A 27,727-nucleotide genomic window follows, 5' to 3' on the forward strand; every position below is an offset into this window, starting at 1 on the left:
ATTTGAAAGGGTTCTGCTGCTGAATGAGGAGTATATTACATATATTAGGGAGTGGATTTCGCCATTTATGGCTGAAAATCTAGGGACTGCTCCCATTGAGGTAGTGTGTGACACTTTTAAAGCCGGAATCCGTGGGGAAACTACGAGACACAGCTGGAATAGCCAGAAAAAATCGAAACGTCATCTGCAGGGACTCTACCAGGGTCTAGATCTGGCGGAGGCAGGCCTGGTGGAGGCTGTTACCAGGGGCCTTGACATCAAAGCAGCCCAACTTTTGGTTATATTAGCTAAATCAGCTAGATGGGATATCTCAGCTAAAAAAGCGGCCGAAAAATATATGGTATGGAAAAACAAAGCCAATGAATTGAGTGAAAAGGTGGGGCATTACTTAGCATTTCGTGCAAGACAGCAGACAACATACAGCGATATCAGACTAATGTTAGATCCTGAGCTGGGCCCCACTGAAGCAGGGGGGATATGCTCTGCCTTCCAAAGATTCTACCAGAAACTGTATGCTGAGGAACAAACTGTTCTGGAAGGGATAGAGTCAGATTTAGGTCAAGTGTCTATGGATAGTCAGGGATGGGAGGATCGGGAGCACTTACATCTACCCATTTCAATTGAAGAAATCTCAGCAGCAGTGTCTAGATTATCATCTGGAAAGGCCGTTGGGATGGATTTTATCCCGGGGGAATTTTACAACCTTTTCGCTTAATTTACACTGAAGGTATTTTTGGCCATTCAGAAGGGTAACTCTCCTCCTGATTCATGGGCTTCAGCTAGGATGGTAGTCTTCCCTAAAAAGGGAAAACCACTGAATCAACTAGGATCCTATCGGCCCATCACATTAATTAATTCAGACACTAAGCGTTTTGCTAAAATGTTAGCCTCAAGACTATCCAAGTTTATCAAAAAAATTGTCTCACCTGTTCAACATGGTTTCATCCCGGGAATGGTCACTACAGACCACATCCGCCGGGTAATCACTCGATTTGACGTGGCCAAAATCCAAGGAGACCCTAGGGCGCTGTTGTTATTTGATAGGGTCTCCTGGCCGGATCTGTGGGCGATATTGCAGAATAATGTTCTAGGCTCGGATTTCATATCATGGGTGAAGATGCTGTATATCAATCCTATGGCTAAAATCTCTCTAATGGGGGAGAGACAGAGATGGTTAAGATCCAGCAGGGAACAAGGCATGGTTGCCGTGCTCTTCCTTATTATTTACCCTCTATATAGACCCTTTAATCCTCTGGATTCAAGGTAATGCTGTTATTTCACCAATGGTCACCAGGGGCTGGGAGGCGAAAATTCTTGCTTAAGCAGACGATCTTGTGATTGTTAACCCCCCCCCCCCCACACACACACACACCACCTGGGCGTTAATATTATTGTTGATCTGGATGATGTGGTCAAGGGCAATTTGGGCCCACTAATTAATAAAACCAAAGTCGAGTTGTCAAGATGGAATAATCTCAGACTCTCCCTGATATGAAGGTGCAATTTAATCAAAATTGTGTTTCTTCCAAGAGTTTTGTATTTCTTTAGGGCTAAACCCCTTGAGGTGGCTAATTCTTGGTACAAGGCTTTGGATAGTATGATTGGGCGGTTTCTCTGGGCTTATGCCAGGCCCCGGAGGGTCCTGAAGTTCCTCTCCCTTGCCAGGCAACAGGGCGGATGGGCCGTTGCAATCTTTCGGTTGTACTACTGGGCCTCGGCACTACAACAATTAACACCACTTCTGTTTAATCCGCCTCATGAAGAGCTCAGTCGAAATAAGGTTTCATCATGCTTCAAATTAACCATTGGAGCTTCAGTTTGTGGCTCCTTGTTCCGGCAATTAGAGTTTAGCTATTTTAAAAAGGTTAGGTTTAAGACACTTATATATGCTTTCAGATCTGATAGAGACTACTAGCCGCAGATTCCTTCACGCAGATTCCTTCATGTAGAATTATCCCCAGGCATGAGACTGGATCCGGAAAACTTTTTTACCCATCATCCCTGCACGCCGGGGGGACGGCATCACGCGACTCCGCCGTGTGCGTACGTGACGTCAGCAAGGTCACATAAGTCCCACCCCGGCGCGCCTACGTCAGTTTTTTCCTTTTCCGCATGCAACGCGGATCTGGTTTGTGCTCTGGGCCTGTTTAGGCCTTTCCCTTCTGCTATTGCTGCGTATGTGGGAACAGTGTGCGAATGCCTTCGGGCTTTAAAACTTGTTCATCGTGTGGCTGCCTCATGTCGGTGATGGATCCTCGCCCCATATGTATGTGGTGTTTGGGGGAGCACCACGACTCCACTGATTGTGAGGCGTGCCAGCAGATGAAGCCGAAGTCCCGGCGTGAACGCCCAATGAAACTTCTTTCGGTGCGTGTGTCCAGGTCGTCGTCGTCGTCATCTCGCCAACTTCTTGCTTGTGGGACTCGGTGGGGTCCCTTATGTCTGCCACTTCTGTGTGGATTTGCAACACCATGTGTTGGATGGTCGGGAGCTGGCGACGTTTATCCTTCGCTCCGCTCTGGACATCTCGGAGGTGCTGGGCCTTGCCATGGCTTCTTCGGTTGCCCTTTGTCGCCATGCCTGGCTTCGGGACAGTGTGTTCCCGGAGAATGTTCGAGAACGGCTGGTGGACTGTCCCTTCGATGGTGCCCTTTTGTTCCATGCCCCTGCGGACTCAGCCATCCGTAGGTTCTTGGCGAGGCTTTGTCCTCCTCCTCCCCCTCCTTCTTCTCCTCCTCAGTGACCTGCGTGTTGGTCTGGTTCTTGGAGCTGTTCTTCTGTTGGGGCGGGTTGCCCCGGTTGTTTTGCTGAGGTTGTGGTTCTGTTGGCTGCTGGCCAGCCCTTTTTGACTGTGTGTTTTTCCTTTGGGTTTTGTACCCCATGCTGGGCCTGAGATTGGGCCTTCTGCGTTTCCCCTCTGGCTGCTTCATAGGCCTCCTGCTGGGTTTTTTGTCGCAGTTCTTTTTTGTTGTCCTCTGCTGCGGAAGCTTCTTCCTAAGAGATTCCCATGTCTTGGGATATGACATGCCCTATGTGGGGCAGTCTTGGCTGTTATATAGTCCTGGTATGTGCTGGGGAGTTGTGGTCGCCTGCGGGCTTCTGCTCTTCGTGGCGTTATGGTATGTTGCGGATGCAACCTTCTTCTTTGCCTTTTTGCTTGAGTGTTTCGTTCTGTGGTGTCCCTGGTGTAGGAGAGTAGGGTCTGCAATCCTATGGTCACCCCAGATTTTTGCTTTTTACTTCACTGGTTTACGACTTTCCCTGGCTGTGGGCCTGCTAATCAGACCCACAGCCTAGCTGTTCTCTCTCTCTAAATTGTACCCATGTACTTAATTGACATTTGGGCCCTCTCATGAGTCCCTGTAACCAGGGCAGAGGTGTACCCAAGGCCTACCAGGGGCTGCAGCATGTATTATGCCACCCCTGGACTGGCTATCTAAACAGACACAACTGGCTGTACAAACAGCTGGGGCAAGGTGGTGTAATCACCCTTTGCTTTAGATATAGTATACCTATATCTAACCCATAATGGACACACAGATCTCCTACCAGTCACTCCTATGGCAGGCCTTAACAATCCTGAAGGCAGAGTGCTTGGAACCGTGTGAGATGGTGCTCTGGCATGAGCTGAGCCTGTCTGTGGCTTTCGGGATCCATCCCTTTAGCCGTTTCCATGATAGTGCCATACCATATACTTTTAAGTGCCTTATAATCCTCGCGGTTAGGGTAACTTTGGCTTGGCATTATCTAAACATGTCGTGTAAGGTGTCATATGCTTTGGAATACTACCCCCTCGCCAGTTCTGGCGACGGGGGTAGCATTCCACCCCTCTAGAGGGAGAAGACATGTTAGTAGCTGTAACCCCGGTTAAAGTTAAACGAAGCCTCAGCTCCACAAAATGGATGCTGCCACTGAGACACAAGTCTGCCCTCCCGCTGCTGGGAGTCCTTCCAGCGAGGGAGGCTTGGACAAAGGGTTTACTGTCCGGGGAGGTGCCAGCACCACCCCAGACAGGATTTTGTGTATCCAGATAGGCAGGGCTGAAAGGAAGGTGACATGCCTGGGGCACCCCGGTGCTCCTGCGCAGATGTCGGCTCAAACCAGTTCCTGGGGCACTCCAGCCCCAGTTCTGGCACGAGACCGGACAAAGGATAGGGGGTGTAACCACCCCCCTTCCTGGTCCCACCCATGGGCAGGACCTAGTCGCGAGCCAGCCCCTTTTCCCTGAATAAAGGTAGGAGCAGGCCCCCTTCCAAATTAGATAACTCTTGACAACTTTCCCCGGAAGAAACTCTTGACCTTCACACGAAGAATCTCCCTTGTGGCTAAGGAGTAGCCACTCCGTGCAACCGGGCACCAACTACCAGCGACCTTGCGGTTCACTTTGCTGTCCATCTTCGGATCAAGACTCCAGAGCCCGACAGGACCCAGACTTCCAGACCACTCTAGCTTTTACCTACGACCACAGCACAGCTGGGCTCCGTGGGTGCGACGAGACCCGTGGGACCGGACATCCTGAAGAAACCTGCACGTCGCTGAGAAGCCAACCTCCGAGGGATCCTCGAGGAAGAAGCTTGGGGTCCGAGAAGCCCCACTCCTGAGCAGCACCTGCACTGAAGATCCGCCCTCCAGCTTCCACAAAATCTGCGTGGGGCCCGTCTGCTTTGTTGCTGCTCCACGCGTTGTCTGTCCACTTGCCGGCTGGCTGTGGGCTCATAGACGACGAACCTGCGACATCATACCGCTGGTCTGCTTGCTCCAGACTGGTACTTGCTCTTCTGCAAACAAGAAGTGACCTGGACCCTCCTGGTCTACTCCAGACACTGTTTCCGCTCACCGCGTGGGTTGCCTTTGCCAAGGCCTGTTGACTCCAACCCGGGGTCTCTCAACGCCAACAGCGAGAAGCCTGCGTGGGACAGCTCGTGCCTCCACCCTGGTCGTCGAAGACGCCGCCTGGTCCACGTGGCTCCTGAGTACAGCGTCGACTCTACACCTGAAGCATCGCAACGACCTCTGGTTCCTCCTGGTTCCACTCCAGTTGCCGGCTGGCATCTGTGAACTCTGTCCCCTCTGCTTTCAGGTCTTTTTCTTTCTTCTTCCATCCTTGGAATCATCCGGACACCTCCATCCAGCTCGCCTGCAGCATCTTTCCTTCCGGCGCCATAGACTTCAACGAGGAAACCCGACACCTCTCTACACCTATGCACCCGCGGCCCGTGGGTTAGGTAACGTGAGCATTTCGGTGCTCCAGTAGGGATTGACTATCCAAGTGCCCAGTTCCACTTTCGTTGTAGTCCTAGCTGGTCGGAGACGTCCAGAAACCTTAACTTTGTAACCGCTAGTATCCATAGACTTTGTTCCGCATCCCGCGTGTGAGTTCCCACTCTGCACGCGTGTCCCCTAGGCCTCCTGCTCCTAACCTAAGGTATTAGTGGGGTAGTCCTAGCGGTCCTCTAGCCTCTGGATCGAGTTACATACCTTCTAGCGATTCGCATTCCATTTTCTTAATATATGGTTTGTCGTGCCCCTAAGGCACCGTTGTAATTTGTGCAACTTAGTGTTTTCCTAAGAGTTATGTTATGTGCTTAGCTCCCTGATCTCATAAAGAGTTCAGGGGTGTCTTGTGAAGAAATAAATACTTACTTTATTTTTATAACAACCTGTGTGGTGTCCTTTCACTTGGTGTTCAAGGGATTATATGTTGGTAAAACAGCTGGCTTAACACGCCCTTTAGAGTTTAGCCTAAGACTGCTTTTGTCCACGCTACTAGGATAGCTGGTCTATAAGGTTGACTTACAACCAATCACCATAAGGGTTGCTTGGCATGGTACAAGGGGATCACTAGAACTAGTGAGCCCCATATACCAGGCCAACTTCTCACACCTGGCGTCTGGCGGAGCTTATCAGTGCCGCCCTCTTCTTCTTTCTGCACCGTTGTGCCTTCTTGGAGCTTTAGTGAGACTGTCATCCTGCCTTCTCCGCTGCTTCCTGTGAGCCTTACACTCGGTTCTGCCTACCCTCCCTGTGGGGGGATGGTCCCTGGCTTCTGACCCTCTTGCGGGTTCAGTTTGTTCCTGCGGGGCGTTAGACGATTCTTCCTGGGTGACCTTGAGTTCTCCTTTTCGGCTTCCGCCTGCTTCTTGCTGCCGTTGCCATCCTGTCTGGGAGTGCCTTTGCTCTGCCTCTTCTCCTTGGAGTCTCTAGGTTGCTCTTCTCTTTCAGTGCTCCTTTCCTTGCCTTGGACGGAGGTTTTGTTGCCTCACGTGGGCGTGGGGTGTTTGGCCTCTTGCGCCTTGCCTGGTTTCCTCTGCTGAGTGAGGACAGGCTATCTTTTTCTTCTCTTCTTTTCCCGAAACACCCCACCCTCTCGTACCGGATATTTCTCACGACTCGTATATTAAGTGATGGAGGACAAAATCTGAAAGAGACACATTAGTGATAGATTCCTTACCTTAGAATATCCCCAGGCGTTGGACTGGATCCGGAAAGTTTTGCTAGCAGTACCCCTGTGCGTCAGTAAGTGGCGTTGTGCGGCTCCACGTCCGTCGCTGGCGTCGTAAGCGCCGAGATGACGTCACAGAGACTACTTAGGTGCCACCCATGCACGCTGACGTCAGTTCTTTCTTTTTCCGCGCCAGAAAGCACAGATCCGGTTAAAACACATAACTTAGTCACTTTTTGACTACCCTTTTTGAGACTTTTGTCTCCTGTACAATCTTGGTTTCCTTGGTGCACGTAGGGATGCCTGGACTTAAGTCCTGTGGGGCCTGCCGTCGCAATATGTTGGTGGCGGACCCCCACAATGTTTGCCTCTACTGCCTGGAGACCGACCACGACTCCCAGTCCTGTTTGGTCATGGCCCCGAAGGCCTTGAGGGAGCGGCGCCGGAAGCTGCTGGAGGTCCGGCACTCGTCCCAGCACCGTTCCCAGTCCAGACGCCATTCCAGGGAACACTTGCGAGGCCGCAGTCGTTGCTCCTCGGACTCCAAGTCTTCACCCTCGAATTCAGGTAAGAGACGACACAAAAAGAAGTCGAAGAAGCGTGTTCGCTCTCCGACATCTCCCTGCGGGTCCTTGGATAAGGACGAAGGAGATGGGGGGCTTGCCCCTGTGGCTCCTTCGGAGCCAGAGAGTCCCGCGGCCTACCCACCTTACCCGCTTCATGGGCGACTCCCGCACAGGTGCAAAAATTTCTTGCTACCATGGACCGCCTTTGTAGGCCTCGGGCTCCCGCCGGCGCGCCCCGCGGTCCCGTGTCAGGATCCTGTTGGGCCGCCGGCAGATCCAACTTCGGCACCACATGATCCTGTGCCGTTGGCTCCGGCCACGGTGCCACAAGGTCGATTGCTGCCGGCTCCGGCCCCAGTGCCACCCTCAGCTCCGCCTCTGGCGCCGCAGTGGGTGACATTTGTCCCACCCTTGCCCAGGTACCAGGAACGTTTTGTTCCTACATGGGATCCGCATTGGGACATGGCGCCGGCTCTGCCCCGGCCTTCGCCGCTCCCGACGCCATTTGTTCCTCCTCCGGCTCCGGGCCTGCCGCCGCGGTTTGTACCACATGCGGAAGAGGTGGAGGACGACTGGGAGGGGTCCGAGGACCTTCTCCCCCGTCAGTGTGACTCTGAGCAAGACTGGGCGGGCGACTTGGAGGATGCCGGCGACCTCGACGTCTTATCTGACCCGGGGTTTGCCTCTCCCCCGCCTACCGTGGAGGAGGGCGCCTCCTACACGTTGGTGCTCCGTCGGGCAGCTGAGGTTCTCAACCTTGATCTCCCTACTGTGGCCCTCAAAACTAATCTCCTCACTGAAGTGCTCCCGACAGTGTCCACTTTAGCGGAGCCCCTGCTACCATTTAACGACGCCCTCACTGACGTCTTGCTGGGCACTTGGTCGCGGCCAGCCACAGGGGCCCCTAAGAATGTCGCCAGGCGTCATCACCCGGCGCCTGGTGACCCCGCTTTTCTGACCACTCATCCTACGCCTGAGAGCCTGGTCATCCAAGCCTCGACGTCACAGAGTGCCTTTCCTAGGGCTATGCCGGATAAGGACTCTAAGAAGCTGGAGCAGTTCGGTAAGCGGTTGTTCTCTTCGGCCAGCTTGGGACTGCGGTCGGTGAACACTGCATGCCTGTTGGGACGCTATTCCCTCGCTGTGTGTTGCACAGGTGTTGCCTCAGTGTCCTGAAGAGACCCAAGCTGTGCTGTCCCAAGCTGTTGCTGAGGGTAAGGCTGCGGCTAAGTTCACCATTTGGTGTGGTTTGGACACCGCGGACTCACTAGGTAGAGCGATATCTGCGACTGTGGCGCTTTGGTGCCACGTCTGGTTGAGATCTACCGGGTTCTCGCCAGATGTCCAAAGCTCACTCATGGACATGCCCTTTGATGGCACTCGTATGTTTGGCGATTAGGGCAACAGTGCACTGGAGCGTTTTAAGGACTCTCGGGCCACGGCCAAGTCCTTGGGTCTTTCCACGAAAAGCCCGGCCACTCCTGGGTTTCGTTTTTTTCGTGGCCACGGAAGGGGCGCCCAGGCACGTTCTTTCAGCAAGCCTGTACAGAACCAGCCTCAGCGCGGATGCGGTTTCCGCAGGGGCGGGTCTGGGAATCAACGTGGGGGTCAGTTCACCTCCGCCCCCGCTGCTTCTGCCTCCAAACCTTCCTAACCCGTGCTTTGTGGGGCACCCCACGCCAGTGGGTGCCAGGGTCCGCCATCATCTCTCCCACTGGCACGCTATCACATCGGACAAGTGGGTGTTGCAGATCATCCGCAAGGGTTACACCCTTCCCTTTCAGTCCCCCCTCCAGCCATGCCGCCTCCGTTCCACCGCCTGTCGGGGGAACACTTGACACTTCTCCGGCAGGAAGTCACAGCCCTCTTGGCCAAGGGGGCTGTTGAGTGTATTCCTGGGCCAGAGGTAGGGAGTGGTTGTTATTCCCGCTACTTTCTGGTCCCCAAGAAGGACAAGGGGGACTCGCTTCCTCCGGAAGGAGAAGTTCAAGATGTTGACTCTGGCTCAGGTCTTGGCTGCCCTGAAGACTGGATGGAAGCATTGGGCTTGCAGGACCCATATTTTCACATCCCCTTCCTGCCGGCCCACCGCCGTTACCTACGGTTCATTGTGGCCCAGGAGCATTTTCAGTTTGCCGTGCTCCCCTTCGGCCTTACCAGCGCCCCTCGGGTGTTAACGACGGTGATGATGGTGGTCGCAGCTCATCTGCGCAGGTCAGGGGCGTCAGTCTTCCCCTACCTCGACCACTGGTTGTTGAAGGCGGGCTCGCCCCAGGCAGTCGTCACCCACCTTCAGACTACGGCCGACTTCCTGCATTTGCTGGGGTTCTCCATCAACGTGCCGAAGTCGCACCTGAGTCCCTCTCAGAAGCTCCCCTTCATCGGAGCGGTTCTGGATTCGACGCTGTTTCGGGTTTATCCTCCCAAGTAGCGAGTCCGGGATATTCAGGCTATGATTACGATCTTTCGGCCTCTATCTCGAGTTTCAGTCAAGATGACCTTCCGGCTCCTGGGCCTGATGGCCTCCTGCATCCTGCTGGTGCAACATGCCAGGTGGCATATGCGGGCTCTGCAGTGGGACCTAAAGTTCCAGTGGACGCAGCATCAGGGCAACCTGTCCGATCATGTCCAGATCTCGGAGGGCACTGCACATTAGTTGCAGTGGTGGCTTACGAATCGCGATTGGGTCAATGGCAGATCCCTCTCTCTTCCCCAACCGGAGCACACAGTGGTGACGGATGCGTCTCTCCTGGGATGGGGTGGCCACTTTGGAGAGGTGGAGATCAGAGGCTTCTGGTCTCCAGCGGAGTCCCGGCTCCATATCAATCTTTTGGAGCTTCGGGCGATCCGACTTGCACTGAAGGCATTCCTTCCCTCTGTCCGGGAAAGTGTAGTGCAGGTGTTCACGGACAACACCACCACCATGTGGTATTGAAACAAGCAGGGCAGGGTGGGGTCGTGGACCCTATGTCAGGAGGCTCTGCGCCTCTGGACATGGCTGGAACATCAAGGCATTACCTTGATGGTTCAACACCTGGCAGGTTGTCTGAACGCCACGGCGGACGAACTCAGCAGCCGGTGCTTGATGGATCACGAATGCCGTCAGCACTCGGACATGGCGCAAGGACTCTTTCTGCAGTGGGAAGAGCCTTGGTTAGATCTATTCGCCACCGAAGAGAACGCGCAATGTCATCAGTTCTGCGCGTTGGAATTTCCAAGGTGGCACTCGCTCAGCGATGCTTTTGATAATATCCCCACTTCAGTCAGTTCAAAATTAAAAACAACAAAAAAGTTTAAAAAAAAATATATAGTGTGTTAAAAATTAAAATGCAAATGTTTTTTTAAAAACATATAATGTTGAATACATAAGACAAACACCTACAAATATTTTATTAAATAAACAAAAAAATACATAAACATTAATTATTACATACATTTAGTTTTTTGTATTTCCTACCCTATAACACCACACAATTCATAGCCCACTTATTATCAATTAAAAAAGAAATTAAAACTTATAAAAATGTATTAATTTACCACACTTTACCCCTATAATCCCCACAGCTAAAATTAACCTGTAAAAAAAATCATTACACAATTAAAACCTATTTTCAATTAAAAAACGAATTGTATTTAACAACTAATTATAAAGTAATTAAAATGTATTTACTCCCCACCCTATAAAAGTAAAACCCACATACAAAAATAAACAATTAGTCTAAATAAATATCAATTAATTAATATTAATGAACTACTAATAATTATTAAACATAAATCACTTCCTACCCATTATCTCTATAAACCCCACAACCCACACCTAAAATGAATTACACAATTTCCATATTTGATTTTTAGTCAATTAATGTTAACAACTAATTATTAATTAATTAAACATAAATTACTTCCCACCTGTTACCCCTATAAACCCCACAACCCTCACTCAAAATTTATTACACAATTCCAAGAATTAATTTCAATAAATTAATTAATATCAATTAGCAAATGATTATTAATTAATCAAAAATAAATTACTTCCCACACTTTACCCGTATAAACCCCACAACCCGCACCTTAAATTATTCACACAATTACCACAATTAATTAACCAATTAATAATTAATTGATAATAAATTACTACTCACAATCAACACTATATCTCAATTAAATAAATATTAATACATTTTTTTAAAAAGTCATTAATTTATTAAAAATTAAATTACTTCCTTCTCTATTCCCCTATAAACCCACAACCCTCTACGGAACTAAAAAACGCAAAATTTAATTAAAATACAATTGATAACTTATAAAAATGTAACACATATATTAAAAAAAAAAGATTATTGTACAAAACAATACATCACCCACGTTTAAAATATATACTAAGATACATAACAGTAATTAAAGAATCGATATTTTTAAGAACTATATTTTTTGCAAATGATTTTAATGAGTTCTATATTTTTTAATTCAATATTACTTACCTTCAAATCGAAATTCTTGACAACTATATTCTTGCACTCGATATTTCCTACTCGATAATCATGTAGTTTGAATTTTTTGGCCTCGATATTCCGTCTTATTACCATTCCAATCACAGATATCTGCAAAGCAGCGACGTGAACATTCCTATACACCTTCGCCAAGCATTACTGCCTTGATTCTGAGGTACTTAGAAATGGCCACTTTGCTAAATCTGTTCTGCAGGATTTCCTTGTTTAACCATCCATCAACCCAACCTCTGGGTGCTGGGTATTACTCTGAAATCTGTTCTACATGTGAGGAATCTGCAGTTGGACATATCCATCAGAAGAAAAAGTTAGTTACAACAGTTACAATGTTTCTGGTGAATACTCTTGTCTACCTGCAGGTTCTTCACTGCCCTGCGCCCCTGTCTGTTTGATGGATGTTTTATAGGGAAAATTAATCAGACCCCATTTTATGTTTTGGTACTGCACTACTCTGTCAATGTCAGTCCATCCTCTCGCCTCAAAGACTTAAAAAAAAATTGGATGAAAACTGAAGTTGTTACACTGGGTTGTGCGCTATATGACTTAGATGACATTGCCTGACGCCACTTCCGGTGTTGTAACAAAGCCAGCACCCAGTACTGGAGGTTGAAGTTTTCTGGATCCAGTCTGACACCTGTGAAGTTCTAAAGGTGAGGAATCTGCAGGTTGATAGTCACCAAAAGGATCATTACTGCAATTGTTACTTTTTTCATTTAAAGAGGTCGCCCCTCCCATAATCAGAGGTCTGTTTCAGATTCCTAACATGTTTGCCATAGGGATCTAGAACCTTAGCACAACTCCAGGACCTGCACATGCTCTCGAGGGATAGCACAGGATGGGAGCAAAACCCTTTGATGTGAAAGGTCCTATTAGTACAGCGAGGTTGTCTCTTTTCCAGATCCAATTTTTGTGAAAAATCGGGAGAGAGGACTTCATCTTAAGAGTCACTTTCACAAACAAACTATAGTAAGTAATAATAGAGGGGACTCTTCTTTTTTTGGATGTTGCTCCCGTCCACAAGGCATGTTCTGTTCCCTTACTCCAAGTTAGGTTTCATCTCCAGACTTGATCCCTGTTCTGGAGGACTTCACCCCAGTGCTGTCAGGCCAGTTTCCATCCTATCAAGGCTCTGGTGCTGACTCTGCTCAAACAGCGGCATTCACTTAGGCCTTGCTGGCTGTGTTTTGCACTCCTCCAGCTCCATCTAATGCACCCTCAGGCTCCAAATTTCCCATAGGGACTTTTCAACTGTGCCTCCACTGGCAGATCAACCCCAGCACTTGTTGATACTCCTGATGCTGCTCTGGTTTTGGGCACCTCTATCTTGCCCCAAAAGTGTGGTCTGTTTCGCCAGTATTGGCACTGGTGTTGAAGGCTTCAAATCCACTATCGTAGTTCCCTGCTGCCAGGGCAAATTTACCCAAAGACGAGCACACAGCAAAGATAAACCGTAATGCCAAGTCTCCTTTTGAGCTACCTTGGCCGAGCCCTTGGTCATCTAGATAAAAATTCTTGAGGCCTGATTCACAAAGGTAACTTAAACATTCAAGTACGTTTACTACTATTCGGTATTCCCAGCCTGCACATTTTTTAGTAACGTATACTTTTGTAGTAGGTCCAACACTACACATGACCAACCACTGGTACTGCAACACCCTCTGTTAGAATATAATGGAGATAGAGACTAAAAATAAAACCCCTTATGAAATAATGTTAATGATCAAGTAGGATTGCTACTCCCCATGCCTCTTCTTGTACCTGCAAGGATGGGAATTTCTCTTTCTTAGAGTCTTCATAACATGAAGTCCTTTTTAGGAGATCTTAATGATGTGATCCCTTGTACAAGCTCTTTAATCGCAAGGTTCAAAGATTGGATTGTGTCACTTGACCTAAACTGTTGCATGTTTCAACACACTAGTCTCACAAATGGAGTTCTGCCTTTCGTGGAGGACACAACTCTGTCGCTCAAAAACAACCATCCCTGGTGTGGTTTCTGAATGGCTATCCCACATTTACCACCACCAGGCAGGTTTCTGGACCCCTGGGTATAGAGCCTCCTGTCTCTTGGTCCAGACACAAGCCCATCCGGGCAGAGGTGTCATGCCTCCTCTCCCAGAATGGGCTGGGTTCATGAGAGGGGAAGCTTCAAAGGACTGCCGCCTTTGTATGCTTACCCTGGCTTTTCCTGCCACAGGCAACTGACTCCCACCGGTTCTGACCCCCACTTTGGGTGGGAGAATCAGCAGAAAAACCGAGCTAGGAAGAGAGGTGTGCCCACCTTTGCCAACCCCACCCCTCAGGTGGAGGAGTCGAGGTGAAGCACTCCTCTCATTCATTTTATGGAAAGAGCTCTGGCACTGGGCCTGGTTAGCAGGGACCCAGAGCAGTTCTAATCAAAAGCATCAGTAGCAGTGAACCAAAAAGTGTGGGTGACCACGGCAAAAAGATGCACTTTCCTACAACTAACCATTGAGGACAACTTGTATGATGAGCTACAAGGTGCCAGTGGCCTGGATGCTTTTCAGATACTGGACTGGTCTCTCCACCTGGACCTTCTACATAGAAAGTGCCTCCTTCACAGTGGTAATGCAATGTGGGGCTGAGCTCCTTGATGTCCTATTGTCTGTACAGTATCGCTATTGACTTTTAATGTGGCCCTTAAGGGCACCCTTCTACGGACCTGGTCAAAGACATGTTTGGGCTGATAGGTAATAGGCATGCAGTGATGTGCTATCACCCTGCCCCGTGTGATCCATCTTTATTAACAGGGCATCCAAACCCAGAATGTTTAGTGGTGCATCCAAACCCAGAATGTTTAGTGGTGCAAAAAACATCTACAAGCAGAGTCAACCCAAACTCCTTCCCCACCACCCAACCAAATAAAGAATCAAAGTCTCTCAAAACATTTGCGAAACTCATGTTCTCTTCGTCAAGTCTGACATTGAGATCCGTCAATGCCAATTCCCTTCTAGTCCGATACACCCTTGCCCTTTGTGATTCTGTTAGGCATTACCTGCTATTCCAGAGGACTTGCACCCCACTCTTACTCAAGCCATTCAGGATGGCTGCAATGTGGCAAAATGTACAATTTGCTTTGGGATAGATACCACAGATTGCCGTGATCGGACGATATGTCTCGAATACATGTCTGTATAAGATTATTGGGCTTCTCTTGGGATGTCCAGTCTTCCCTAACATGCACTTTGATTGCTCTCACCTTTTCGTGCTCCTTGGGCCTGTTTTGCACAACACGCCAGTTCCAAGAGCAGTTGGAAACAGGATCCAGCATTTCCCCTCAAGGTGGCAAGCAATCACTTCGGACAAGAGGGTCCTGCAAATTGTTTGGCAGGAGTATGCACTTCCATTTCTTTCCACTCCACAGCAACTTCCACTACCTTTGGGATGGCAGATAGAGGACCCTCTGTCAGTTTAACAGCAGGAAGTGCAGGCCCTTCTGGCTAAAGGAGCAGTAGATAGTGTCTGTGTGAGAAGTGAGAGCTAAGTGTTACTCATGGTACTTCCTGGTTCCGAAGATGGACGGAGGCCTTCGTCATCGTTTAGATACTCTCCCCCTTAATGCCTTTGCCAGAAAGGACAAATTTAAGATGCTCACCCTCGACCAGTGACAGACCCCTCTCTCTTCCCCACCTGTTGGTCACAGTGGTGACCAAAGCATCGCTTCTGGTAGCCATCTGGGAGAGGTGGAGAACAGAGGCATCTGGTCTCCGGCTGTGGCCCGGCCCCATATCAGTCTACTGGATTTGTGGGCCATTCGCTTGGCTTTGAAAGCCTTCATGTCATCCATCAAAGAAAGACTGGTGCAGCTGCTCAAGGACACCATCCCCACCATGTGCTACTGCAAACATTTGGCCAGGATGTGAATATGTAAATATATAATGAATCTGTGTGATAAGCAAGATTAATCAAAAACACATTAGGTGACTCTTTAGTTTTGAAATTATTCCTGGAATCTTGTAAATCATCTTAGGACTGTTTCCTTCATTATTCTGTTTTTTGGCTATTTGTTTCACTCGCCGTGGAAAGGCATACGACCGCCAGCATCGTAATATGGATGGCGGTGTCTTTCAGCCACCACCACCATAAGCAGGCACTTTTTCCGCCGGTCAACGAGTCGACCGTCGGAAAAGCATCGGACTGTCTTTCCGTCCGCCGCGGACCCCCCAGCCATTATAATATGGCGGGGGGTCTTTGCTGTGTGGATTGTGGGTGGATCTCCCCTGGCGGGCCGGCGGTGACTACCGCCGACCCGGCGGGAGCGATACGCCCGCCATCCTAACGGGTCCCAAAGTGTCAAGTCATTTAGATATAGACATCAGCAAAACACCGGATGCGACATCCGTCTGGAGAAATTGCCTTGTTATCTCAATCTGAAGGTCAAACTTAGAACAATAGTCAAAATAGTGTAGTCTGAAATTGTTGTATTTTTAGCTTAAATGCTTAAATGTTTAAAGGAATGTGTCTTAGACTAGCATCTTGATGCTCATTGGTTATATCAAACATTCCTATGGTGACAATGCAAATTCAAAGATAAGGTACAATATATTAGGACTACCATTTGACCACATAGGAGAGCAACTTCAGCCAGGTCACAGACGTGGGAAACAGCCTTTACAACGAAGGCTGAATCAAGCATGCGTGTGATAAGCAAGATTAATCAAAAACACATTATGCGACTATTTAGTTTTGAAATTATTCTTGGAATCTTGCAAATCATCTTATGACTGTTCCCTTCATTATTCTGTTTTTTGGATATTTGTTTCACTCGCTTTTAGACTTCTTTCTTTTAGTTTTACGTTCTTAAAGACCTACAGACCAGTTCCTATTTTAGCTAGTCTCCATTTCAGTTAGCCTGTGCAGCTTGTTTACCCTGGGCCAAGCTACTGCGTGTCATTATGATGTAAAGACCATGAAGGCCAGGGCCGGACTGGCAACCGGGCATTTTGGTCAGCTGCCATGCTGGGGCCTGATTTAACTGCCGTGGGAGCTGATTTATGTTGCTGGGGAACTGCATTTGCTTTTAAGTAAAGGAAGCAAAACAAATAGTTTTAAAGCATACTTTAAAACCATTTGGTTTTCCATTCTTTACTTAGAAAGGCCCGGTAGCCTGTCCGGCCCTGATGAAGGCTGACTCCATTTTAAGTAGACTGAGGCTACATTTTCTGTATTTCTACAAAATCATCAACATGTCTGCCTCTGACACAGATGTAATCTGAGCCTACCTTTTCAAAAACTGTCAAAGGGGCCTATTACGATGGCGGGTGGACATAGTCCGCCCGCCACCATAACGGAGCGCGGGACCGCCCGCCGAAGCTGCGGCGGTCTCGCCATGCACATTAGTATGCGCCCGCCACACTGGCGAGCGTATCCTGTGCCTTTTCCATTGCGGGTGGTTCTGGTGGCTGCAGACCCGCCCGCAATGGAAAAGGACTGTGCACATCATTGCCATGCACTACATGGCAGGCACCATGTGGTGCCTGCCATGCAGTGCATGGCAATGAGGGGGGGGTAACATAGGTACCCCCCATGTGCACCCCCCTTCACCCTGGGGGCCCGCAACGAGCCCCCAAAGCAAAGACCGTATGCCTTTCCACGGCGGCAACGCTGCCGTGGAAAGGCATACGACCGCCAGCATTGTAATATGGATGGCGGTGTCTTTCAGGCACCGCCACCATAAGCAGGCACTTTTTCCGCCGGTTGACGAGTCGACCGTCGGAAAAGCGTCAGACTGTCTTTCCGTCTGCCGCGGACCCCCCAGCCATTGTAATATGGCGGGGGTCTTTGCTGTGTGGATTGCGGGTGGATCGCCCCCGCTGGGCCGGCGATGACTACCGCCGGCCCGACGGGGGCGATCCGCCCGTCATCCTAACGGGTCCCAAAGTGTCAAGTCATTTAGATATAGACATCAACAAAACACCGGATGCGACATTCGTCTGGAGAAATTGCCTTGTTATCTCAATCTGAAGGTCAAACTTAGAACAATAGTCAAAATAGTGTAGTCTGAAATTGTTGTATTTTTAGCTTAAATGTTTAAAGGAATGTGTCTTAGACTAGCATCTTGATGCTCATTGGTTATATCAAACATTCCTATGGTGACATTGCAAATTCAAAGATAAGGTACAATATATTAGGACTACCATTTAACCACTTAGGAGAGCAACTTCAGCCAGGTCACAGACGTGGGAAACAGCCTTTACAACGAAAGCCTGAATCAAGCATGCCGTTACAACGAAGGCGTTACCACAAATGCGTCTTTACGATGCAAGCCTTCATCCCGCAGTTTTTTAAAAACGCTTATGCATCCACCACGCATGCCTTTACAACAAAAATTCCATTGTAAAGACATGAATGGTAAAGGCATATACTATTACGTTATTATTAAGGTTAGAATTATTAACATTTTAATTAGCATACTTTGTGTTCTCAGGCAGTGCTGCATTTTCAGTTCCTTTACTGTGTTGCATGTGCTGACTACCACTCTCAGACAGCCTCACGTATGGTGTTGCCTCTCAGGAGTACTAGAATTACATTGCTGCTTTTTCACCATTTGCTGGCCGTTCGTTTTATTGCTCCCAAAATCAGGCAGCGTTTCTCTCGAACTCCGGCCAGTGCCTGCTTCTCTGACGCTGAGTCTTAGAGAATTCCTCCCTCCCAGAGGCGTGGCCTTACTTCAGGCATCATCACCAAAATTCAATACAGGATTCCTCAGCATAATCACGCCCAAGGGGATGGGATACTGTTCATCACCAAATATTGCAATTTAACCCCTTCCTGTCGCAAGACAGAACCACTCGTCCAGTCACAGGGCAGATGCCGAGGCAGAATATGGAGTAGAGGTAAGGAACATAAAGCCTTAAAAGTACATAAAAAATTACACACACCCAAAAATTATTACTGAGCAGAAGTCTCAACCAAACATGCCTTTACAACGAAAATGTTGTTGTAAAGGCATATGCGTGGTAAAAGTTTACGTTCTAAAGGCAAGCGTGCTAAAGTCGCACGCGTGATATTGACAGCGTTAAAAAAAACATTCATTATTTTGGCAAGCGTTATTCCGTCAAACAATCCACAGACACAAATCCAGATAAGCACTGTACCAGTTTCCATCTCGACTAAAGAAACCTCCAGCAAGACTTTCCGAGGTTCTTCGAAGCATTCTAATCTGCCTTCACAAACAGGTGCCATGATTGTGTTCTTTCATGGACGCAATCTCTTATCTGTTGGCCTTGTGCTCGAAATAGCTGACAAACTATTCCAAACAGACCCTAAACCTTGTTGTTCAGCAATGCACACCACCTCCTAAACCCAGGCTTATTATATATTCATCTGCTAGAACTAGCATAGCGCCTGGAGATAACACAGAGTGGGTGTGGAGGGCTATAAATTGTGATGTTACGATTTCTCCCTTTTTTCACTGTTATTTGAAACCTTAGCGTCTTTTATTGTGATGTTACCAATATTGTGTGCACTAGATCTCAAAATATTCAATAACACATTTAAAATAAATATGTTGGAATATATTTTCGGTTTCTAGTGGTCTTGAGTGTTTAAATCATTCAATCATCTTGGATTACTACTGCACCCTGTTAGCTACCCAAAAGTGTTGACAACACCTCAGTTATGTACTGGGTGGGGTTTTATGTGGCTGCAATAACCTGTCTTTCACATTTAGCGCTGGTGTATTGAACTAAGTTCACTCGTGTCATCCATGGGTGTGAAAACAAACCTTGTAGAGCTAAGCTAAAGTTACAGTTTATGCACCAATTATCTGCATTATAATCTGCCTTGCACTTGTTAAGAATCATCCTCCAGAAGGCTTACTGGCTCATTTTACCATAGCTAAGGCTGCTACCGGTGCACTGGCACGCGCAGTGCCTGTTTTATAAATTTTCCAGTCTGCTACATGGGCATCTTTCCAGACGTTCACGACTCACTACTTTCTGGACAGCCAGTTCCGACAAGAAGATTATTTTGCCTGCTCGATCCTGCAGGACTTTTTGGTCTGTGCCAGTTAACAAGTCCACCATCTGGGAAGTATTGCTTTGGTATCTATTAAAAACATGGGGAAACTGCATTTAGAAGTATCAGAAAGACAAGTTACTTACCTTCAGTGACCCTCCTTTTGGTCTAGACTCTATTGAGCTGCAGATTCCTCACCGTACCTCCCATTTTTCCCAATCTGTGATTGGAATCTACATCTTAATAATTTCCCAAGTCGTAGGAATCTGCATGGTGATGTAACCATTTTGCTTTTGTGGGTCGACATCTGGCAGCGCTGACAGTCCCATAAGCAGGTGACTTCTGCACCCAGGAGTGGTGCCTTTACAGAGCCCGCCTGTCACTTCGGAGCAGAACAGTATCCATGCGGAGCCATGCAGTGTTACATCCCAGCGTGCAGAGGTACTAAGAAAAAAGTTTCTCGCTCCAATCTCATGCTTTGGAAATATTCAAAAGGTGAGGAATATGAGGCTAAATAGAGTCTCTGCCAGAAAGAGCGTTTCCAAAGGTAAGTAACTTGTTCATTATAATCATTTGCCATTTTACTGTTCTGTACATGCTTGTCACTCTTCCTAATGAGGGCACACATATTATCTGACCGAGTTTTGAATAACTGAACTACATGAGTTTCATTTCGGCAGAATGCTTTTCGTGGCTGAACTGATGTGCCTCTCTAGAATTGCAGTGGAGAGAATTAGTTTGGAAGTTCAAATTGTGGTAATTCTAAGGTACTCTGCGGATAGAACATCAAAGTCTTATTCCATACAGAGACATTATTCATTCTAAGTATTTGTTTCATATTATATTCCACAACTTAATAATTTCTGCGCCTTCATTATTCACCACATTTATTTCTACAAGTAGTAGTGTAATTGAGAATTCTAAGTCTAGGCAATTAACCCATGTTAACATGTTTTTTTTTTTGTTTTTAGGAGAATCTCTGCCTTAATGTGGGAAGTACGATATATTGAACATAATGCCAGAACGTTCAATGAACCAGAGAGCCCTATCGTGAGAACAGCCAAAATTATAACAGATGTTTTATTGCACTTTATTGGGTGAGCACACAATCTTTTGTTTGTTTTTAGTATCTTCTTGCGGTATAGCTAAATACCCTTACCTTGCTCATTAAACATCCTTGCTTTTAACAGATCTGAGGAGCCGAGAAGTCTGACCAGAATCTTGATGTTTTCAGATAAAATAATGCACACAGCGACATATGAGCATGCCGTGATAACGTCTAGTGTGTCATAGCTCCTTACGATATGAGCTCCTTGTGTGCCTCTCTGCTTCTCTTTCTGGCTCTTGCCAACCTGTGTACACTGATCGCTCATGTCTGATTTTATTTGCAACAGTCTCAGAATGGGCTCAGTCTAGCACATTACATGTTTCCGTTATGGGCTAGCCTTAGGAAGTGCAAGGCACACATAGACCAAATATATTATGCAATTGTACAAGTTCCAGATGAATGATCAAATGTATGCAGTAAATGCTTTCTCTAAGAGGACACCTGCTTTTATAGAAGATGGCTCCATTTTATTAGAGATTGTCACTGTTCACAAGACACTGACAATTTTTTTTATGTGAGTTGCCCATTGAACTTTTGAGCACACTTCCTTCTATTCTTTTTTTATCTGCATATTTCCTTATCTATCTTCAAAGTTGACAGGTTGCGACTCTGGAAATGTTTTTAAAGTAAACTCTTATGGTGTTAAAGATTACTACTACTACTTCCGGGTACCCTGCTGTTTAGCGCGTCACTGACTGCAGGTGGAAATGGACAGTGCATTGAGTTATTCATTCTGGGCCTTATCCTACTCTTACAATCAATCAATTCATGTCATGGTGATCAATCTGTTCAGTGAAGGTGCGGTCATAAATATAAGGCCTGAAACATTTCACTTAGGAAAACAAAAAGATGATTGGTTTGAATACTTGCAAACGTCTAATAAACTGGCAAAGGCTTTGGCCATATTCCAGTTAATTTTTTTCCCCATTATATCACCTCAGGCAGGTACCGTCTTATGCAAATCAGATTTGGTTTTGCTTCAGTAGGAACAGTCTGTTCCGAACCGTAACATCTTGTCTCATCTGAAAGGGATGCCAAGCAGCCCGAAATGATTCCAGAGCATTTCAACAAATGGATGCTCAGCTCCTCTCTAGAGTAGTCTGTTTTTTATTCTAGAGATTTTACAACGCCCATCCGTCTCTACAGTGGCAGGGAGTGTAACTCCTTTTCCAGCATGGTCATGTTAGTTTTTTTTTCCATATCTGAGTCAATTTAAACATAATGTGTAGACGTCCCCAGCTAGCACTGAACACAGCAATATTTCACAAAGTTTTACTCAAGCCAGATTGAGCTCAAATAACTGTCAGTGCCTGACCTCCTAATGTACTCATCAGTTGGAGGAATTTGGTGAACCTTTGTCTCAATAGTATTTTTATACTCTCAATCATCTACATATTACAAAGTTGTGTGCTTTCTTATTAACAAGCCCCTCAGGGCTACGTCTCGTGCTTTAGGACTGTTCAATGCCATATAAATCCCGTTTATTGGTACTTCACCATTGATTACATTTTCTCACCGTTTGGATGGCATTGACACTGTCTCCGGTATCAATGGTATTAGTATGGATAGCATACATTCAGTTGCACAAATAGCAATATGAAAACGAAACTACATCCATGCACTACTCTATCTTTAACAGGTAGTCACTAAGGTGTGATAATTTAATCAGATTTCATATTGTTACCATCAACTACCCACGGAAACCACAACCTGTAAGCTCTGTTTTGATGGGGTTGCTTAGGTATGTTCAAGGCAATAACACAGTTACTTTCACTGATTTTCTTAATGGTATTGAAAACGTCTCTACCTGTTTTTTGAGGTAGACCAATACTCTTATTAACTACCGATATGCCCAAACATTGGTTTTGGACTTCTGTCATCTTCCTATTTTTGTCTCTGCACCTGGTTCTCTGCAATGTGGATAGAGGACTTGGGGTTCCTTCGTAGCACTTCATTTCCAGAAGGAGACCTCTGACAAGATGTCCTAAGATCAACTTAAAATGGTTAATATAACCTTGGTCTGTGCCACTTTCTAGTAAGCAAAGCAAGACAGACCTAGGGCCTCTTGTTGAACAGGTTACTCAGTCACAACGATGACGGATATCCCGTCCGCCGAAATAGAAATCCCTTTATATCTTATAGGATTTATATTTCTACGGATGGGGTATCCGTCACCTTTGTGACGGAGTAACCCGTCCGCCTAGGTCTAAATCAGTCTTCATAGTTCCAGATGCACATACCAGTATGATGCCTCTTAAGAAATGCCTGGTAAACTAATGGACTCAGTGCAAAGGCGTCTGGGAAGACACCCAGAAACTATCTCAAGAAGTGTGGTAATCTCCAAAAGGGTGAATTCTGTGAAGACATTTGATGACAGAATTTCTTTTTCAGAAAAATCTTTCAACACGAAGCTGTGGTTATAGACACATTTCTAACTCAAGACAGACCATCCAGCTGTCACAATTTTCCTTTTGTCCAACACAGTGCTATCACTTTTAGTAGACAAATATTATATTACTACAGTGTATTAACCCACTAAAGAGGGGAATGAATTTCATAACTGTCTCCCTAGTAAGTCAAACCATTTGGCAAAAGCTAAAGGCAAGGAACCTCATTTATATGAAAGAGACACGTTAGTGATAGATTCCTTACCTTAGAATATCCCCAGGCGTCAGACTGGATCCTGAAAGTTTTGCTAGCAGTACCCTTGCGCATCAGTAGGCGCCGTTACTGACACTGAATGTTCCTTCTCCGGCTCCAGCTCTGCCGCCGCGGTCTGTTCCCCATGTGACAGAGGTGGAGGACGACTGGGAGGGGTCCGAGGACCGTCTTGCCCGTCAGTGTGACTCCGAGCAGGAATGGGTGGACGACTTGGGGGACGCTGGCGACCTTGACGTCCCTTCTGACCCGCGGTTTGCCTCACCTCCCGCCTACCATGGAGGAGGGTACCTCCTACACGATGGTGCTCCATCGGGCAGCTGAGGTCCTCAACCTCGATCTTCCTGCGTTAGAACTTAAAACTAATCTCCTCACTGAGGTGCTCCAGACGACGTCCACTTCGTCGGAGCCCGTGCTCCTCTTTAACGACGCCCTCACTGACGTCTTGTTGGGCTCTTGTTCGCGGCCAGCCACAGAGGCCCCTGTGGATAAGAATGTGGCCAAGCGGCATCGCCTGGCGACCCCGCGTTTCTGATCACTCATCCTACACCTGAGAGCCTGGTTATACAAGCCTCGACGTCACAAAGTGCGTTTCCCACGGCCCCGCCGGATAAGGAATCTAAGAAGCTGGAACAGTTCGGTAACAGGTCGTCCTCTTCGGCCAGCTTAGGGCTGCGGTCCGTGAACGCTGCCTGCTTATTAGGCCGCTATTCCCACGCGGTGTGGGATACAGTTGCGCAGGTGTTACATCAGTGTCCTGAGGAGGTCCACGCTGTGCTGTCCCAAGCTGTTGCTGAGGGTAAAGATGCGGCTAAGTTCACCATTCGGTGTGGTTTGGACACCGCGGATTCATTGGTTAGGGTGATTTCTACGACTGTGGCGCTGTGTCGCCACGCCTTGTTGCGATCTACCAGGTTCTCGCCCGATGTCCAGAGCTCGCTCATGTATTATGCCACCCTTGGTCTGGCCTTCCAATCAGACACAACTGGCTGATCACTCAGCTGGGGCAAGGTCGTGTAATCACCCCTTGCTTAGATATAGTGTACCTATATCTACCCTTAAAATAGACACATGTGTACCTATCAGCCACTCCTATGGCAGGCCTTAACAATCCTGGAGGCAGAGTGCTTGGTAACATGTGAGATGGTGCTCTAGCATGAGCTGAGCCTGTCTGCAGCTTTCGGAACCATGTCCTTATAGCTGTTCTATGATGTAGCCTACCATATACTCTTAAAGTGCCTTATAATCTTAAACGGTTATGGTAACTATGGTTTGGCTTTATCAAAACATGTCGTGTAAGGTGTCTGACACTTTGGAATAATACCCCCATACCATTTCCGGTGATGAGGATATTATTCCCCCCTTCTAGAGGGAGAGACATGTTAAAATCCTACTTTGCTGTTTACCTCTAACCAAAACCTCAGCATCACAAAATGGATGCTGCTGCCACAGACACGAGTCTGACCTCCTGCTGCTGGGAGTGATCCCGGCAAGGGAGGCTTGGACAATAGGTTTCCTGCTTGGGGAGGTGCTAGCACCTCCCCAGACAGACTTTAGTGTATTGGGGCAGGGAGGGCTGAAAGGAATGAGACATGCCTGGGGCACACAAGGTGTCCCATGCATAGTCCAGTTCAAACCGGTGCTGGGGCACACCAGCCCCAGTCCTGGCGCGAAACTGGACAAAGGGAAGGGGGTGTAACCATCCCCCTCCCAGGTCCCACCCATAAGGCGTGACCTAGCAGGCAACCCAGCCCCCCAGATTAGTATAAGAGTGGTAGCTGGGCCCCAGGAGATTAGATTATCCTGAACCTGCAACTTGAACAGAAACTCTGGACCTTCGACATTCGACGAAAGAAGAAGACTGAAGAATCTCCCTTGTGGCCAAGGAGTGGCTACCCTGTGCAAACAGGCACCATCAAGAGACTTGCCCTTTGCTTTGCTGAACTTCTACGAGGGACCGACTGCAGAGCCTGACCAGAGCCTTGACTTCCAGACTTCTCCGACCCTGATCCACATCCACAGCCGAGCTGGGATCCGTGGAGGCGACGAGAGATGTGGGACCGGCTACCTGGGAAAAGTGGCGAGTATCTTCCAGCGCAGCTTCTGAGGCACCTTCGAAGTTGTGCACCGGGGATTGAGAAGCCCCAACCCCAAGCATCATCTGCACCGAAGATCAGCCCCCCACACTCCACGAGTCCTGCGTGGGGCCCTTCTGCATTTTCCTGCTTGCCGCGTCTGTCCGGTTGCTTGCCCGTTGGCTAGCGGCCTTTGCGACGACACACCTTTAAATCTTCACTGCTGGTTTGGCTCCTCCAGACTGGCTCCCGCTTCTTTGCAAAAGAGAAGCACCGCAGGTCTTCCTGGTCTGCACCAGAAGCAAGTCCTCCGTTCTTCGTGGGTTCCGCTTGCCAAGGCTTGGTGAGTCCTAGTTCGACTTCGACGCCGCCGACAGCAAGAGCCTTCGTGGGACAGCTCGCCTCCTGGTCCTGGTCGTCCTCGACGTCTCCTGGTACCCGTGGCTGCTGCGACAAGCTTCACCCTTCACCTGCAATCTTCACGACATCGCCTGGTTCCTTCCTGGTTCCACGTGGTCACTGGCTAGTGACCTTGACTCTGTCCCTTCTGCTTGCAGGTACCCTTCCTTCTTGATCCCGGCCTTGGGATCCACCGGACACTCTGCACTGACTGCCTGTCAGCAACTTTCCTTCAGGCATCCATAGAAGTCCACGACGAAACCCGACGCAAGTTCACACCTATGCACCCGCAGCCTGTGGGCTAGGTAACTTGGGTACTTCGGTGCTCACAAGGGTAGTGACTATCCTAGGGTCTAGTTTCCGAGTCTCGACTTCCTAGTTGCTCCGGAAGTGTCCTAAAACTGCTTATTTCAGAACTGTACTATTTCTATCGATTATACGCATTACGCGTGAGTGTTTCCACTCTGCACCTGAATCCCGTGGGCCTCCCACTTCCTAACAGTTGGTAGTGTAGTGTAGCCCCAGCGATTCCCTAGGCCTAGGCCTATTCTATTTCCGTGACAGTGGTCCTTATACCACTGCTTTAGTATATGGTTTGCGTGGCCCCTAGGGCCTAACTGTATTACTTACCTGTGTGACTTAATGTATGCTTGAATAAGACTATGTTGTACTTACCTCGAATCTCATAAAGAGTGCTGAGGGTTTGACTAGAATAAATACACTTTATTTTATATATATATCTGTAGTGGTGTCCTTTCATTTGGTATTCAAGGGATTATATATGGTATCACAGTTGGCTTCACATGCCATTCAGAGTTTAGCCTAAGACTGCTCTTGTCCATGCTACCACTAGGATAGCTGGTCTATAAGGTTGACTTTACAACCAATCACCATAAGGGTTGTTTGGACTGATGTATGATGTCACTAATTCTAGTGTACACCTTATATCAGGCCAACTTCTCACACCCACCACCGGGGTTGGTATTGCTGGGGTATCTATTCTAAGGTAAGGACTCTATCACTAACGTGTAACTTTCAGATGCACAAGTTACTACTTGTTTAACGATATATCTGTAAGAGACATTAGTTAGTGATAGATTCCTTACCGCCCCCCTATCCTCCCCGTTCTGCGAACTGATTTCTAGGGTTAACATGCCCTTGTTTGTATGCACAAGTGGTCAGTATCTTAAATGGCTCTGCTTTCCTGAGACAGAAAGTTGTGTACAGAACTGGCGTCAGCGTGCGCGGGCGCGTCTAAGTAGCTCCAGTGACGTCATCTCGGCGAATACAATGCCAGCGACACACGCGTAGCCATACGACGACGCCTATCAACGCGCAGAGGTTACTGCTGAAGAAAGCTTTCTGAATCCAGTCTGACGCCTGGGGATATTCTAAGGTAAGGAATCTATCACTAACTATCATTTATAAGAAGGGTAAGCCCTCTGAACATTGCAGTTCATACAGACCCATTTCCCTCTTGGATCCAGAAGTCAAAATACTAGCTAAACTCCTGGCGTGGCGCCTTTCACCCTGTCTCCAAAAACTAATACACCCGGACCAATCCGGATTCATGCCAGCTAGAAACGCTGCGTTGAATCTCCGCCGCCTACACGGGGTGATGGGGTGGGCCTCTACCATCCAAGAAGACTCCATTATGTCACTTGACGCCAAAATGGCATTCAACATGATTGAAAGGCCCTTTATGTTTGCCGCACTCTAGAGATACGGGTTCGGTCCTCGATTCTTGTCTTGTGTACGCCTCCTCAATTCACAACCCATGGCACTTGTTGGTGTAAACGGTGCGCGATCAGCTCCCTTTCTCTTGGGCAAAGGCATGGGACAGGGTTGCCCTCTGTCGCCATTGCTGTTCGCCTTGGCTCTTGAGCCACTGTCTATTTGGATATGGGAGGACCCCCTTATCAGGGGTCTCAATTGGTCAGCAGATTGGGGAGACAAGATCTCCCTGTACGCGATGATATTTAACTTTATCTAGC

At 47.8% G+C, this 27,727-nt stretch overlaps 1 protein-coding gene across 2 annotated transcripts in view; it reads left to right on the forward strand.

Annotated features, from left to right (window-relative positions):
• Window positions 1-27,727, forward strand: part of BRWD3 (bromodomain and WD repeat domain containing 3) — a 1,513,493-nt gene that overhangs the window by 1,188,136 nt on the left and 297,630 nt on the right. For both annotated transcript variants that reach the window (XM_085607835.1, XM_085607833.1), the window contains one exon: window positions 20,465-20,590. In XM_085607835.1, coding sequence (XP_085463961.1) covers window positions 20,465-20,590 — 126 coding nt within the window. The remainder of the gene's footprint in view (window positions 1-20,464; window positions 20,591-27,727) is intronic.

This window comes from Triturus cristatus, chromosome 5_2, assembly GCF_964204655.1.
Source record: "Triturus cristatus chromosome 5_2, aTriCri1.1, whole genome shotgun sequence".
Lineage (NCBI taxonomy): Eukaryota > Metazoa > Chordata > Amphibia > Caudata > Salamandridae > Triturus > Triturus cristatus.